Source organism: Mytilus galloprovincialis, chromosome 3 (genome assembly GCF_965363235.1).
Source record: "Mytilus galloprovincialis chromosome 3, xbMytGall1.hap1.1, whole genome shotgun sequence".
Classification (NCBI taxonomy): domain Eukaryota; kingdom Metazoa; phylum Mollusca; class Bivalvia; order Mytilida; family Mytilidae; genus Mytilus; species Mytilus galloprovincialis.
This window is the reverse complement of record NC_134840.1, coordinates 82,649,783-82,667,912: the sequence shown is the minus strand read 5'-3', so window position 1 is coordinate 82,667,912 and position 18,130 is coordinate 82,649,783. Positions and strand designations below refer to the sequence as shown.

The window sequence follows — 18,130 nt, the reverse complement described above, 5'->3', positions numbered from 1 at the left end:
AATTGTAAATATCTAATTTAACTTTTTTATAATAAAGAGTAGGACAGCAAACAAACAGTTTTTGGTTTTTTTTTTTTGTAATTAAATGCTGCAATAAATAATTAAGAGTTATCTCTCTTTTATCAGTCTAAGTATTTACCTCGTATTTATTTTGTAAGTCCTTGTACTCCTCACTAGTGAGGTCCTCACGTTGTAATGCTTTCGTCAGATCATCCACATTCTGTACCGCCTTTTTAAATTCATTCATTCTGTAAAATAAATAAAACTTTATCAATAGTCAATTATATATATATGTCACTTATCTTTTGAGTCAATGCTAGTGGCAATCTTGATTTTGCTTGCTGTGTGGGTTCCTTGACCACATCTCTTAAGGTTTTTTTTACCATCTATCAAGATGAATAACAACAATAAAAGTGATGTTTCTCTTACAAGCAGGATTTGTAAGTATTTTCCAACATTCTTGTCTCATATTATCAATATCCAAATAAAAAGATGTTTAGGATAGCCCAAGAGACCTCAATCCACCTAAGGTTTAAGATATATATAGAATAACCATACATTGCCGAGTACAAATAACCGATTGATATTTCGAGACAATGTATGGTTATTCTTTATATACTGCAACTCTTATAAGTGTTCTAAATGAAGTATTTAGGGTAAAAACCATCATTTTTTAATTTGAAGCGGACGACGTAAAATTTCCGCGAACCTGTATGTTTTATTGACGTCATAAATAAAACTCTACGGAAACGCATTGTCAACGTCATAAACAAGGTGATATACAGTCAGTGACTGTATATCACATATGAATATACAGTCAATGCAATTTGACTGCTCAAATAGGACAGCTGCAGTATATAAAATAATAAAGGCCATGAAACAGGTTTCATTAATGAGCCAAAACCATATCATAGAGTATCTCTAAGAATTTTAAGATCTATGATTTAATATTCACTCCAATTTACAGTAAACTGAGGGGGGGTCGGAGGGGTCCTGATTCAGAAATCTCTGGCTTAAAAACATGAAATCCTGAGGTCCCAAATTTAAACTAAATTAAATCACAATATCCTGAAATTCCAAAAAAACAAATCCTGGATCCTGAAAGGGTCAATCCCGAAATCCGGAGCTCAAAAACACCTGATCCCAACGTCCCGAAAAAGGTCCTGCCACCTATACACAAGCCAACTTACTTTTGATTATATTCCTTCCATCTCTCAGGAAGTTGTTTGAGCTGCAGATGGATATTTTCCATGGCTCCATTTAGTTTCCTCCACCTATCAAGATGGTGGTCATATCTGTCTTGTAAATTGTGATCATTTCTGTCGAGTTGATGCAAGTTCTTGGTGAAGGACTCCATGTCCTCCAAACATCTGGTACATGTAGGTACAAATGGTCCTTGGTTGAAAATTTGCTACAAAATTAAGAAAAAATACAATGAATGTGTGTGAAAAGTTGCCGTTTTAAGTCCATTTTGACCCGTGTATAACATCATAGAAGCATAATACGATAAATCAACAATCCAGTGAACTAACTTTATCTTGAATTTCCCTATCAACAAAATTCACGTATTTTTCAAATGATTCAAGAATTTTTCAATTTTAGCAATATCAAGGTCTAATTAATAGCTCTTGTTGTCTCTCTTCCCTTAAGTATCAAAATTCAGCTACTGTAACCATAGAAATTTTGGCAGCAGTTAAAAGTTTTCACGATAATATTTCATTGAACCTCTTTTCATGATGACCACACATAAATAATCACAGGAAAAAAGGGATGAATTTAACTTGTCGGCAAATCACATTTATATAATTGTATCAATATACCAATTTTTTTAATCGTTTCAGCCATTGGCCTTCTTCAGTTTTCCTCACAACTACATGGCTGACATTACATTTGTATTTCCTTTTTCAATCATTGAAAAGATGTTTTCAATCACATTTACATATGGAGCACAAATTTCCTGATTTACCGTATATGTATCACTTGAACTTACTCTGTGTTTCTGTAATGTCTGTTTAACATTTTCATTTCTCTGTAATTGTTTTTGCTCTTGTTGAAGTGTTTTCTCAGCATCATCAACTTGTTCTACAAAAATTTCCTCTGGAAGACGGAATTCTAGTTTCACCAATTTGATTGGCGCTGATGCCTGTACATTCTGAAAAGAAATACAAACCACATAAATGAGCATCAATACGTACAGTGTTTAAGAAAATTAAAATTCTAATTACTAGAGCTCTGGATTTATAATTTTAGTGGGGTACTAATTTTGCATGTATTTACTTGGTATAGTCGAACCCCAATTTCAATGTTCAATGAAACAAAAATTTGCAATAGGATTGTATGCAAAATTTACAAAAACTACAAAATCAATACTTTCAATCCATGAATATTGGTACCCATGAATTTAATGAATCATCCAATGTAATGGAACTTTGAAGAATTTGTAATTTTTAATTGTATGCATTTTTGGCTTTAAAAATAATTTTCACAAATTTCAAGCAATTTATAATTTTCCCACCCAAAATTTGACTAACTGCTGCTAGAATTACACTCAAACAAAACCAGACAGCACATGTACTTACAGTTGTTCACTGAATTCCCCTTAAACTGGCTTACTTTATTCCAGAGCAGAGTAAATTCCAAAAATATATCACAGTACTGAATTCTATCAAGATTAAATTCCAGCAACATGTCAAATCACAGTTTTTGAAAATGTACATGGATTTGATTTCTTTTCATATCTATCAAATGGAACTGGTAAATTCCATTTTCATCATTCTACTGGCAGAGTATTCCCTACACTTGTGAATCAACTTTGTTTCAGTGCATCAAAGACTAGATAGGATCCTGATACCATAAACACATGCAAAGTTCATGCAAAAGAGTCAAGAGTAGTGCTTTGGTTACATGAAGTGCGGGTATATACAAACTTGTGCAATTAGATTAGTATCCAGTTGAGAAATACGAAGAGCTGCATCATTCACAGAAAAAATCCGAAGGTTGTTTCGAACAAGTTAAAGACACGAAAGAATAAATACGGAATAATACATTGAAAAGCTGAAACAAAATTTAGAAAGTTAAGGAGATATAAAAATAAACAAAACAGAAAGATAGGAAATATAAAGAATATAACAGTTATTTTGGAAGTGAAAAACCTCACACACCTCATGAGGACTATTAAACCTACCTTCCAAGTTTCTTGCATTGAAGCCATGTCTTGCTGTAGTTCTGATTTGTCACGGTCATCTAGCACCATTAAAATATCTTGACCAGCTCGCAAATAGTCATCTAATAATCGTTTGTCAATTTTATTAAAGAAACCTTTGTGTTTTCTGATTAAGCTATCAGAGTCATCTTCGTTGTCATTGAGTACTGTCTGAGCTTGCTGAAGCCAACCGGCAAGTGCTTGTTCTTTCTGTGAGTAGACTTTCCAAAGACGGGACAAGTTATCCAACTTTTTCTCCCAGTCTTTTGCTGCCGAAATTAAACTCTGGAATGGAATCAAATTAACTTTTTGTACTTACATATTAATGTTTGTTTGGTTTGGCTTTGTTTTGGCTTTTTTCATCACAACCACATTCTAATAAAACTCAAAAATCTTGAACATAATCAAAATGATTCTTGACAAATTGAACAATAACTTTCCAATCATCTTTTTCAATTCTTTTATAGGGAGTCTATACCATCTCTTAATTTTCCCTTTCTCTCCTTAAATTATTTTATTGGTATCAAACACCCATGTTAAAAAAAAAGGAAATAAAAAGTGTCATTTTGAAATCACTGTACCAATCAATGTTGAAATTTCTATAGAACAATTACAAACTTAGAACTAGTTCTACACATTTTAAAATAATATTCTACAATTCTGTTACATACCTGGAATCGTGTGTTTGTTTCCTCCATTGGAATATCAACGTCATCGAAATTGACATTCTTTAACTTAGGTTTGGTAGATGTGACTTTCTGATGAACTTTGTTTTTACTTTCAACAATGGATTTCTGGTATGTTGTTTCTGAGAAGAATTGCTGGAAAAGAAAATTGTCAATAATTTAGACATTTTTATATGTAATGGTTTACATTAAAAAAAAGACTTCATATTGAAAATGATGTGGGACAAAATATGTATTGCTGATTTTTTGCATTAAAATTGTAATTTGTTTAATCAAATTATATGTAAATAGGTATCTCTCACTATTCTGAATTAAATCTCTTTTGATGCATCATTGGTAATTTAACATGAGGTTTCAGCACTTTGGTTGGTCATCTAAATTTACATGAAATTATTGTGTAATATACCATACCTGTCAACTCACCCGTTTTTTGCGGGTGACACCCGTTATTTTCACCTCTCACCCGGGAGTTTTTCTTTACCCGGCGGGTCCCGGGAATTTCTAACATTACCCGTTTCACCCGGATTTCTGACCGAATTGTTTCCGGTATTTAGAAGTAATACGACCTTCGGTTTTATCGGTCTTTTTCAATGTAACCAAAAGTCAAAATGTAGGACTGTTTACCTGAGCTACATTGTACGTAACGATATGAAGAGACAACACAGCTACAAGATGAGTTCAGTGACTATCAGTTGACCCCATTAGATGAACTTCCACTTTGCACTTCCCCTGAAACTAACATTGGTACATTTTGGGGAGAAATGTCCAAGTTGCATGACATTTTTCTTAACAAGCCAAGATTTTTTGTTTTGTCAAAACTTTCTAAAACATTGCCAAACAGCAATGCAGACAGTGAGAGGGCATTTTCTTTAGTAAAGAAAATAGCTACAGAGTTTAGGGCTGATCTTAATAAGGATACACTGTGTGCTCTTCTTTCTTGTAAAATGAATACACATTTGCATTGCTATGAACTGAAACCAAGTGCAGTTCTTTTAAAGAATGCCTAGTCTGCTACTATGGAATATAACAATAGTCTGAAATAAACTTGTATACATGTTCTAACTGTTTCATATACATATTGACTATATAAATTATATATGTAAACATATTTTTGTTCTTCAATTGAGCCCGCAAAATGTCATACGCGTTATGACCTGAGATTTTTTTTCTCAATGCAGGTCATGACCTGACTTTTCATTTTCAGAGGTTGACAGGTATGAATATACTGATTTGTTTTGAGCAAACTAACTGCATATTCTAAACCTTCTTGATATTAACATATAAAATAAAGATCGATTTAGAAGATTTGTACTGATGAATAAAAGTAAAATTTCTGACATTTACATTCATAATCATAATGAAAATACAATATTTAACAAATCAATCAATTAGACAAGTACCTTGTGTTTCTCAAGGCGTTCTTCAACTGCTCTATGGTCACCGTCTAGTTTGTGTGTAGCTAATAATGCCTCGCCTTTAACAAGCCAGGCATTTAAATCTAATATTCCAGTTTCTAGAGATTCTACATTAGGAAGCACAGCTTTGAGGTATTTAATCCTTTCTGGGATTTCTTTACGAAGTCGTACAATGACTTCTTTTTGTACATTTAGAGTTTGTAACATTTCGTTGACCATCGTTTGCTCTGAATCCTTGACCAGTGACTGCGCTGTTTTTGTGGTCACTTTGAAATCAGCTTCCATTTCTGCAACTTGATTGCCACACATCTGAAATTCAGAGCAAATAAGTTGTGTAACAATTTGCCTGTTAAATCCATATATGTTTTTAATATTTAAAATGTAATTAAAAGCTACTAAAAGAAAAATAAAAGCTAAAATGTAAAAGATGTTAAATTACTATGAAAAACATCATTTTTTTTTTTTTTTAATTTTATATGATGAAAATGAAAGCAAATTAATAATTTATTTTAAATATCAAACTGATTGGGAAAAGAAATGGAATTCTTTTAATTTGCAGGGAAAGAGCATACATTCATCAATGCTAGTCTGAACACTTCAGGACAAGCTGTCAAATATGCTCAGAGAAGTAAGGCATTTCCCCAGAAATTGAACAAAACAGTGAAATCTACTCATTTCTTGGTCTTTTCATTTTCACATACATTAATTTAGTTGGACCATTTAAATGATAACCACAAGAGTGCACACACTGAAATGTCTCGCCTTCTATACTAATCATTGATATTATGTTGCTAGTCCTAAGTATAAAGCTAAGCTTTATTACAACTGTCACATAAACTTAACATTAACCAAGATAACTAAACAAAAACCAATGAACCTTGAAAATGAGGTCAAATAAAACCTGCGCGACTGACATAAAGATCATAAAATATTTCCATACACCAAATATAGTTGACATATGGCATATTGTATTAGATAAAAAGACAAAACTCAAAAACTTAACTTTGACCACTGAGTTACCATGAAAATGAGGTCAAGGTCACATGACATCTGCCCGCTAGACATATACACCTTACAATCATTCCATACAACAAATATAGTAGACCTATTGCATATAGTATAAGAAAAACAGACCAAAACACAAAAATTTAACTATAACCACTGAACCATGAAAATCAGGTCAAGGTTAGATGACACCTGCCAGTTGGACATGTACACCTTACAGTCCTTCCATACACCGAATATACTAGCCCTATAGCTTATAGTATCTGAGATATGGACTTGACCACCAAAACTTAACATTGTTCACTGATCCATGAAATGAGGTCGAGGTCAAGTGAAAACTGTCTGACAGACATGAGGACCTTGCAAGGTACGCACATATCAAATATAGTTATCCTATTACTTATAATAAGAGAGAATTCAACATTACAAAAAATCTGAACTTTTTTTTCAAGTGGTCACTGAACCATGAAAATGAGGTCAAGGACATTGGACATATGACTGACGGAAACTTTGTAACATGAGGCATCTATATACAAAGTATGAAGCATCCAGGTCTTCCACCTTCTAAAATATAAAGCTTTTAAGAAGTGAGCTAACGCCGCCGCCGCCGCCAGATCACTATCCCTATGTCGAGCTTTCTGCAACAAAAGTTGCAGGCTCGACAAAAATGAGGTCTTGATCTTGAATTCAAATCTAGAAATTGCTAAGATACATGAGAGAGAAGGTATAACAAATGCAATTTCTTATCAGACGACAGAAGAGACAATGAACAGAAATAAATGCTTTGTCACTAGTCGATCAAGTTGCATAACACAAGATTATCTTTTGTAAATGTTCACACATTACATAATTTAGCTAATGAATAAATATATATTTATATGGATTTCCTTTCCAATGAAACCCCATGCAAAGTGTCAACTGTCTTTAATAATGAATCATGCATGTTAATTCCATAATATCCTCAATTTTTTGGTCCAAATGGAGATAGTTTTGATAGTATAACAATTCATGCTAAAAATGTCAACACTTCATGTAAGGATAATTGGTTTTTCAGATTAGTAAATCAATGCTTGGGATATAGACATTTGTTTGTTAGATATATATATATAGATATATATCAAGGACCATGACTTGATTGATGAACTTACATCCAAGTTCTCCTGTTCAAATATCTGGATGCACAAATACAAAATTAATTAACAAATATATAGAAATTTGATAAAAACAACCACTTTCCCTTATCCGCCCTATATTAGTTCTAAACAATCAAGCATGTTTTTTCTCTGTCCTTTTGTAAGACATTTTCATTTTCAAAGCTTGTCAAAAATATATTCCATTCTGTCAATTAGTTTTTTTGGCAAATTTGCTCTGGTATATTATGATGTTCATACTAAGTTTGCCTGGTATTTTTGTTACTATTTTTTTGGTATGTGCAACATCTAAGACTTTATACTCTGAATACAATTTAATATCCACAAAATGGCTAAAATCTAATTTCTTTCAAGAGCCCTAATCATTCATTGTTACTCTAATCACCCCCACCTCAACACATACATGCACTTTCTGGCAAAATTTAATTTATTTGGAAAATGCCTTGTAATTTTACTACTGTCTATTTTAACCCCTTCTGCAATGTTTAAACCCACCAGTGAACTTTCTCAACATGCTTTCTACTTACATCTACATCCTGTAAATGGTCCTTCAATGCAGCATGTTTACATGGAACTTCTTTAGCCAATACTTCCTCAGCGTTTTGTAACCACGCTGAAATTCTATCTACTCCCAGCTGGTATTCTTGTCTCCCCTTTCCAATCACTTCTACTTTCTTATAATGTTGATATCCTTCCACTAATTCCGTAAATCTTCCATTAATCATATTAACATTTTGTTTAATTTCTTCTGCAATAGGTTCTTGACAATTTTCAATCAAAAAGTTTGCAGATTCGTTTAAAAATTGAAGTCTTTCTTCGTACTGTGGAATTTCGGTAAAATATTCCTCAATTTGTTCTTTTGTTCCGCCATGCATGACTTGTTCTCCTTCTGTGATCCATGCAATTACCATATCGTAACATCCATTATATCTTCTCCACTGCTCTAATCCCTCATCGAACATAGATTGTAAAGATTTTATTTCGGCAGACATTGTTTTCCATTTTTGTGTTTCTTCGTCAGCAAATTGGTTAATCTGTGCAGCCTCTTCCTTTGCTGTAAACATTAAACAACTGATTAAAGTTCTTGAATTCTAAACAAAAATATATGATAACATAATAGTTCTTTAGTTCTTATCCAAGATGGTCACTGCACCTGATACATCCTTATAATGCTATTTATCTTTATCATATAGAAATATTTCATCATTTGTCACATATTTGAAATATTCATAAATATACAATTACTATTCAAGATTGGTATTAGATTCTCATATATAGTCAGAGATACATATTTAAGTGATTTACTTTTGGTTGAACATCGTAAAATTAAAAGATAACTACAAATTCTTGTATGCCAATTGGTCTGGTCTATTTTTTTCATTGGTTTACATTCTAGTATCCCATGGTGCAGAAACTACTTTTGAAACCTATGTTCACATTTTGTTGAATTGACTGTGATGAGGGTGGTAAAGGGGGGGGGGGGTGCTTGCACGAAAAAAACGTGAAATAAGACATAATTTCACATTGAACGTGAAATAGTTTCTGTAATGAACATTGCACGAAAAATGAAAACTTTTATTTGAACCTTTTGTGACTGAGTCACTGTCTTCTTGTATATATTGACTCTTTGTTTTACTTGATATTCCCAATTTAGTATACACATTTGTGATATAATTGGTTTATGGCTTTTAAAAAAGTATTTTTTTGCATGACGATCCCTGCCAAGTGTTTGAATTTTATTTGAAAAATACAGAGCACGCAAAATTAGACTTTGAAAATCACGATGCACGTAAAATTAAATAAGCAGAACACGTTGAACGAGGCACCCGTCTTGCACGACTGAACGTCAAATAAAAAAGTAAAAACATGTTGAACGTAAAATAATAAACAGCGATCACGTTGCACGAAAATAACCCTTTACCACCCTCTGTGATACTTTCATTTGGAATACAGAAAAACCCTGTAGTTCAAAAAAGGTTGAAATTGCCAAGGATTTTTGTTTGCGTAAAGGCTGAAAAATACATCCTACGGATTCAACACATTTTTTCTAAAGGTAAATTAGAATAAATGTCACAATTCTTAAATCTGACCTTAAATTACTATTTAACAATTTCATTTTGAGTGTTTAAATACTTACAGACATGTTTTCTGAAAGCATCGCCTCTCTTCTTTGTCTCACTGAGCATCTTGTCATAGTTTGCAAATAAATTTTTAGTCTGTACAAAGTCCTGCAAAAATAATATATAAAATATATAATATAAGTTTTCAAATTTAACCATACTGGGAAAGTACTATTGTTTGTGGGGTACCAATTTTCATGGTAAATTTAACCATACTGGGAAGTACTATTGTTTGTGGGGTACCAATTTTCATGGTAAATTTAACCATACTGGGAAAGTACTATTGTTTGTGGGGTACCAATTTTCATGGTTTTCTTGGTTTGATTAAACCATGAATTCAAATTCCCAATGAAATGTGGTATTTCCATTCAAAACTCAGATGCCCTTAGTAAATCCACAAATTCAGTACACCACTATCTAAGGTAATTCTGACAAACCACAAAATTTGATACTCAAGAATAATAGTACCTTTACAGTATATTACTGGTAAATAATTTGAGATACCTGTAAGAGGGAAGGTGTTACATTTACTTAAAAGAGGTGATATGGTTTTAACAAATATATGTTCAAAGTTATTTTTCTATTTTTAAATTTTCACAAAACAGACCTGTGTCAACTTAAATAAATAGTTTTAATGTTTAAACTGCTACTATTCTGCACATCTTTAAATCTATCAGGTAAAAATATTCATTTAGTATTTCTTTATTCAGGTTAGAGGTTATATGATCCATGACCTTAGATGACCTTTACCTTGTAATCCATAGCCATCTCTTCAACGTCCTCCTGTGTTCCTAGCTTAGATAACCATATCTTCAGTTTTTCTTCAGTAGCTGCGCTGAATCCAGCAAGTCTGAATCTGAACTCGTCATACTGTAGTAAGTTCTCACGTTTTGGTGCCTCTTTACAGACGACTTGTAACCTAGTGTGTAAATTGTCCATTTGTGGTGGTGGGATGAATTCTCCTTCGTATTTCCCTGCACGTTTCACTTGCAAGAAAAACTCTTTGTATGGGTCCATCTCTTTGAAAAAGTCCTAAAATTGGCAAAAGTATATGGTCATTTGGAAATTCTACAGGAGTGTTCAGAATAAAATTGAACAGTTTATCTTGAATTATCAACTACTCAGGCAGTGGTATAGCCCAAAAGCATCAAATATATCTAAATAATTATGGCAATTTTCAATAAAAAAATTAATTGTTTTCAATACTTATTTACTGGTTATAAGGTGTAATACCACCAAATCATGGTACGTCACATCCGGTTGCATACGAAAGTAGGCCTAAAAAAATATTCCCTTGAATTTGACAGTTGTAGAAAATTAACCCTGCATTTCAATGCACGTAAATATGTATGTTGGGTGTCTGAAAGCATCATTCTTTTTTTATTTGATGGTCTTATAAAATATTTTGGAACGTTAAGGTTACATAGTTACCAAAGCAGGTAACCAGTAAATAACAGTTTAAAAATTGGGTTGTCTACCCTCGGCGGTGGTTACTTTCTTATATGCAATGAAATGTAGTGTGAAATTTTCACTGTATCACTGGAAAGGATTGAACTTTACACATGCAAAGTATTTCTTTGGTTGAAATAAAGGTAAATACTGTACGATTTTTTTAAAAGTGCCAATTTAACAAAGACTAATAGGGAAAAATCAATGGTGGTATTACACCTATAAGGATAAGAAAGTGACAAATATTTTGACTATTTTAATCACTACGACAACTTGTTATAGACTGTTGAATAGCAAGACCATATTGTCTTTAAAGTAACTAATAAACATACCTTGTGTTCATTTAACAGTTTAAGAAGTTGATCCGCCATTTCTATATGGTCTTCCTGGTTCTCAGGTTCAATCTCCAACATTTCCTCGGCTTGGTTTAACCAATCACCAAACTTTCCGAGACGACCAGGTAGACTAGCATCAAGTTTCCATAACCACATACGAGTACGTCTAGCAATGTCTCGCCATTTGGGTTCTAATTCCTGCCACATTTTGGGAGTAATTTTTACAGCTTTTTTGCTCACTACTTTTTCCTCTAACCTCTGGAATATCTTCTGTCGTCTGTCGAATTCTGTTTTAAATGCTAAGTAATCCTGAAATAAAAGAATTTAATGGGTTAACAACTCTCGATTAAACTTTCCCTAAATACTTACTTACTTTCATAGATACTGTAAATTCAAATTACTGCAAGGTTTTCATTGTGAAAATGCGACAGAGTTGTGAACACAATAATTTAAACTCGCATTTTGAAATATTTTATATGAATTAAACAGAATTTTTCTCAATATCTTAAAAATTAAAATGGCATTTACATCTTAAAATAAAAAAAATCGCAATAATAAATGCACGCAATAATTTCTGAATTTACAGTACTTTATATCTACTTGAGCCCTTTTCAAACAATTCATTTTTAGGGTTTTCAAATTTTCTGGATGTATTCATATAAAAGAAAAGACACACATGTTATGCATTCACAACAATTTGTGTTGGCATTATTTTTCTACAATGACTCAGCATATATACAAATTTTATTCAATGCACTTGGCATTAGTGGTTTGAGAATAAGTTTGTTACTGTAATTGCTTATTGAACATTGATTTGTCTCCCTTTATCTGTACTTAATAAAGCCATTGTTATCTTCAACATATAAAAGAAACCACTACTAATGTGTTCAAATCCAAATAATGCAGAAAGTCTCACAGAATTATCCAAAATAAACAATGGACAATCACCATGCATATACCAAACAAATTTTATAGATATTAGAAGATGTGATATGAGTGTCAATGAGACAACTCTCCATCCAAGTCATAATATGCAAGATTTGATTAGAATAGGTTAAATTTACATGGATTACAAGACTGTGTAACAACTTCCAAGCAGACAACTAAACTCTTGAACATAAACAATGGACAAAATCAAAATCTTCATGCATTTACTAAACAAATTTGTTTGAATCGTTTTTTTAGATGGATTACAAGACCATGCAACCACTTTCAAGCAGATGTCTAAATTCTGGAAGAACTTACCATATATTCTGACTGTCTGTCTGTCACTGGTTGGTCTACGATTTGTAGAAGCTCATCAGCTTCCTCTTTAATCCAGGTGAGCAGATCATTGTAATCAGATATCTCTTGTTCTGCTGGGTTTTTCCTTTTGGATAGCTAGAAGTAAAATCATATTTTTATACAATTTCAATTCAACTCCCAAAAAAGTTCAAACAGTTTTAAAATGTATCAAATGTTTATACTACTGTAATAAAGGGCTGCGCTTTAGCGCATGATACGCCCGTTGCTCTTTTAACTTGTCTTTTCTGCTTTAAATGAATTTATATGATCAACTAGAAATAGTGTGAGCCCTGTCAAATACCCCCCCCCCCCCCCCCCCAAATAATAAATAAAAATGCACAAAAAAATTGGCACTATTAAGGCTACCTCAAATTTAACTAAGTTTGTTGTCTTTAATTTTTCATCCATACATAAAATTTTGTGAAAGTGTTAGTTATTGTCCCAAAATTGGAAAAATCCCCCCTTTTTTAAGCATAAAAATTCATAACATCTGAAATTTATAAAAATTGAAAGGGAGCTTACATCAATAGATATAAACAATTCACCAAAGTTTCATGGACATTGGTGAAAGCCTTTTTGAGTTATTGTCCGAAGTGTTAAAAATCACCCTTTTTTTATGAATAAAGCCCCATAAATCCAAAACTTAAAATCTGAAATTTATAAAAATTGAAAAGGAGCTTACATCAATAGATATAAACAATTCACCAAAGTTTCATGGACATTGATGAAAGCCTTTTTGAGTTATTGTCCGAAGTGTTAAAAATCACCCTTTTTTTTATGAATAAAGCCCCATAAATCCAAATCTTAAAATCTGAAATTTATAAAAATTGAAAGGGAGCTTACATCAATAGATATAAACAATTCACCAAAGTTTCATGGTCATTCGTGAAAGCCTTTTTGAGTTATTGTCCGAGGTGTTAAAAATCACCCTTTTTTTTTATGAATAAAGCCCCATAAATCCAAAACTTAAAATCTGAAATTTATAAAAATTGAAAGGGATCTTACATCAATAGATATAAACAATTCACCAAAGTTTCATCGACATTGGTGAAAGCCTTTTTGAGTTATTGTCCGAAGTGTAAAAAATCCCCCTTTTTTTATGAATAAAGCCCCATAAATCCAAAACTTAAAATCTGAAATTAAAAAAAACGAAAGGGAGCTTACATCAATAGATATAAACAATTCACCAAAGTTTCATGGACATTAGAGAAAGCCTTTTTGAGTTATTGTCTGAAGTGTTGAAAATCCCCCCTTTTTTTATGAATAAAGCCCCATAAATCCAAAACTTAAAATCTGAAATTAAAAAAAACCGAAAGGGAGCTTACATCAATAGATATAAACAATTCACCAAAGTTTCATGGACATTGGTGAAAGCCTTTTTGAGTTATTGTCCGAAGTGTTGAAAATCCCCCCTTTTTTATGAATAAAGCCCCATAAATCCAAAACTTAAAATCTGAAATTTAAAAAAAACCAAAGGGAGCTTACGTCAATAGATATAAACAATTCACTTAAGTTTCATGGAAATTGGTGTAGGTGTTTTTGAGTTATTGTCCGAAGTGTGGACGACGGACGGACAGACGGACGGACGGACGGACAACGGTATACCATAATACGTCCCGTCCCGGGCGTATAAAAAGAGAATCAAAGAAATTTAAGTAGCAATATATTATTTTTATCATTAAAAGAGTTTTTCTTTGTAAAAATTTGAAAACCAATTACTTAAAATTAAATTATATAAAATTTCATGACTTAGGAGTATTACTTCTCATATAATGATTTTTTGTGAAATGTGTTGCAGGATATTACAAAAAGACTTGATTTTGCAATTCGAGTTCACGACATATGAAATAATACATTTGTACTTCAAAAGTTTGTGCTTTTATTTTGAAAGGCATTCTATTAATTTTCTTTTGCATGAAATACCATTATAATCTCTAAATCAAAAGTACTTACACTAGGGTCCTCACCAGCCTCTGGGTAGGCCTTTAAGAATTGGGCAACGTAAGTCATGACCGATTTCTCGTCAGGCTTCTCAACATCAACGTCTGAAATAATACATCATAAATTTTCAATTGAATTTTCCCAAACATGGGTTAAATAATCACAGTATATAAGTCCAGTTCACAATGTCTGAAATAATACATTTTTATTTCAATTTTCCCAAACATGGGTTAAATAATCACAGTATAGAAAGAAGTCCAGTTCACAATGTCTGAAATAATACATTTTTATTTGAATTTTCCCAAACATGGGTTAAAATAATCACAGTATAGAAAGAAGTCCAGTTCACAATGTCTGAAATTATACATTTTTATTTGAACTTTCCCAAACATGGGTTAAAATAATCACAGTATAGATGTCCAGTTCAAAACCAACTGGTAAATAAAAAGGAAATCTCAAGTATATATAAAAGCGTTCTGCAAAATCAAAAGAAAGTGAATCGTTGTCTCTTGCATAAATCATTAAAAAGTATTAAAACCCAATGTAAACAAAAGAGTCTATATATTTGAATTTAAGATGTTTTCTACTTATTTAATTTTTATGGCCACTGTCACTATAAACACATTGTAAATAGTTTAATATTTTTCAAATTTGTTTAAACATGTGAAGAATTAAATGTGCATAACTTAAAAAGTTACACCCATTTTCTGAAAGATGTTAAAAAAAAATTTCGTATAAAAATCATATTTCGTTTATATGAAGTGTACTAAGGTACATTCTTTGGAAATCAACCGAATTTTAATTTGAAATGTCACTTTGCACATATATAGAGAACAGATAAAACATATATAATACATGTTCATTTCACTAGTTGGGATTTTTAGTCCGACGACAAGTGGACCTCTGTTCTCAGGTATTGTATATGTTTTTGTTTATCATATCTAAATGCTAAGTTACCTTTATTTACTTTTTTTTTTAAATATGTAGTGAGAATTTTACTGCTATTTTTTCTATCTGAATAACCCATAACCCTAAGGGGGCCAAGCCTATGTCTTAGTGTATGCCTTTACACCTCTATCCTTAAGGCCATGAAGTTGGTATCGGCAATCCAGCAGATGTTTTTATAGAATTTCCTCTAAAATCAATTGTTTCATTCATACAACAGTGACTTAACCTTACTTTCAATCTCACATTTAGGGACATAATATTGACACTTTATTCAATCAGCCACAAACTGCTAACATAAATGAATCTTCAGACAAGCAATTTAGCACAAATATCCAACTTGTGGTATGTTACAGATTTTATTACTTTTCTGTTAATCTTAGCTCCTGTATACCAACTATCAAACAATACTGCATATAATAACCTTCAACAGCTCCTATAAGAATATGTCTTAGAACCTCTTTTCTAGAAGCTAGACACACATTTTAAAAGTATGCCATTGCACCCAGACATGGTCCAGTTATTGAATTGGACTAAAATGTGAGGCCATTTTTGAGTAAAGGTACTAGTTAAGTGTGACTTTCAATAACCTTTATGTCCACATTTTAGAGCATGTAATACCAATCCTCTTTTATGGTACTAACCTTCAGGGTCAAGTAGTCTTGCAATACCAAGTTGTGACTCTGCAACTGAGAATGCCTGCTCTAGATTAGTTCTAGCATCCTGTTTTCTGCACTGATCAAAATCTACTAAGTCAGGGTTGATTGTGTGTACCATGGCATTGAATGCAAGACCATCTCGCCAACTTTTACCGAAATTATTAACTTCTATACCATATTTTCTGCAAAAATAATTTGTATATAACAAATGTGTCAATTGAATATTTTTTCATATGTATCTCTTTACTGTTGTCAATAAAATACAAAGTACTTATTGAAAATTTCAATTGACCAAACTGTCAGAAGAAGCTCGTAAAAAATAAAATATTGTTTAATAGATCACTGTGAATTTAGCTATTATTCATGGGGTATTAATTTTCCTGGATTTCAAAGGGAAAAAATAGCACATCTGCTTCAAGTGAAATGTTCTAGTCAGTTGTTTGTTGTTTTCTTCCATCATGAATGTATTACACTTCTTACATATGTTAAAACTTTTGAAATAGTCATTCAAGTCTCATGTGAGAGCTTTAATTCCTATCTTTTCATTCAGAATCTTACTTTGTAATAGCATTGGCAGTCCATGCTAATAAAGCTTTCTTTGCATTTTTTCGGAATTTATCTATAGCTGACAGCGGTGCCTGTTCGCCAGAGTCATCATTTTGTGCGAATGTGTCTTCAATCTGTCAAAAAATGATAAATCATAAAAGGTTGATGGTCATTCAATGTTTAGAGCTAATTTCCTAATGCTTGTAGAGTTAAACTTTGGTTTGCTTGTTTGTTTTGTTTGTATAAACATTTAGTCAAGCTTTTCAAACAATATATGTAAGCAAGGTTTAACCTGTGTATGTCATAGTGTATATTTTATTCAAATTTGATTGGTTGTAATCCCTATCAAAATTGTACAATGTACAAACAGAGCAAGTAAGTTAACCAAAGTCTTGTTCTACATGCATTAGGAAATTAGCTCTAAAACAAAAAGTGCATTTCTTTTAATACAGCAAACTTAAGTATCAATAGCTGAATGTTTAAGCCTAAAAAAGTTGAGATGTCAAAAACATTTAGAATTACTTGCATATGAAATGATTTTTTAGGTTTTAGCAGGTATTTGAAATACGTATTAATCTAACGTGTCATTATTTTTATGCTTATAAGTGTGAACTTTGACTACATAAGATATCAAATATTGTCTTTTAAAATCATCCATTTAAAAAATTACATCTAAGCAGACGAAATCTAAGATAATATGCCTACCTGGAAATACAAGATAATGGTCCAGATTAATCCAAGGACAATGGAAGGTTTTCCATCTGCAATGTCCGAAACATTGATGTTGACAAGTTTTATCTGAAATTTTAAAAAATCTTAAAATTAGTAAAAAAAATCGATGGATAATCTCAATCTTATCAATGTCCCTGCCAGTTTGGTAAATACGTGACAGATAAGAGCAGATTATCAAGTAAGAAGATTTCGGCTAATTTCGACAAAATCATCACGAAGTCACAAAAAGATAGATCAATACAACAATAGACCAAAATATTTAAGAAGATAATTCTTTGTAAGAAATTTAACTTTCAGTTCAAAGATTTAAAAAAAACAAAACAAGAATGTATCCATAGAACACAGATGCCCCATCTGCACTCTCATTTTCAATGTTCAGTGGACCGTGAAAATGGCGTAAAAACTCAAATGTGGCATTAAAATTAGAAAGATCATATCATAGGGAACATGTGTACTTGTACATTTGTACTAAGTTTTAAGTTGATTGGACTTCTGAACTTCATCAAAAACTACCTCAACCAAAAACTTTAACCTGAAGCGGGACAGACAGCTGAAAGATTGGAGGAACAGACGCACAGACCAGAAAACATAATGCACATAAATGGGGCATAATAAAAACATGGATATGTGTATCAAAAACGTTCATGCTTTCTTTATAAA

At 32.0% G+C, this 18,130-nt stretch overlaps 1 protein-coding gene across 1 annotated transcript in view; it reads right to left on the bottom strand.

Annotated features, from left to right (window-relative positions):
* The window catches only part of LOC143069143 (muscle-specific protein 300 kDa-like), a 226,470-nt gene that overhangs the window by 172,262 nt on the left and 36,078 nt on the right, over positions 1 to 18,130 (bottom strand). Inside the window, exons 6-20 of the mRNA XM_076243628.1 lie at positions 17,444 to 17,536; positions 16,751 to 16,872; positions 16,178 to 16,374; positions 14,601 to 14,692; positions 12,609 to 12,743; positions 11,361 to 11,672; positions 10,330 to 10,611; positions 9,597 to 9,687; positions 7,987 to 8,513; positions 5,289 to 5,612; positions 3,874 to 4,023; positions 3,185 to 3,487; positions 1,991 to 2,152; positions 1,191 to 1,411; positions 140 to 248 (exon numbers count right to left, since the gene is read on the bottom strand). Coding sequence (XP_076099743.1) covers positions 140 to 248; positions 1,191 to 1,411; positions 1,991 to 2,152; positions 3,185 to 3,487; positions 3,874 to 4,023; positions 5,289 to 5,612; positions 7,987 to 8,513; positions 9,597 to 9,687; positions 10,330 to 10,611; positions 11,361 to 11,672; positions 12,609 to 12,743; positions 14,601 to 14,692; positions 16,178 to 16,374; positions 16,751 to 16,872; positions 17,444 to 17,536 — 3,120 coding nt within the window. The remainder of the gene's footprint in view (positions 1 to 139; positions 249 to 1,190; positions 1,412 to 1,990; positions 2,153 to 3,184; positions 3,488 to 3,873; positions 4,024 to 5,288; positions 5,613 to 7,986; positions 8,514 to 9,596; positions 9,688 to 10,329; positions 10,612 to 11,360; positions 11,673 to 12,608; positions 12,744 to 14,600; positions 14,693 to 16,177; positions 16,375 to 16,750; positions 16,873 to 17,443; positions 17,537 to 18,130) is intronic.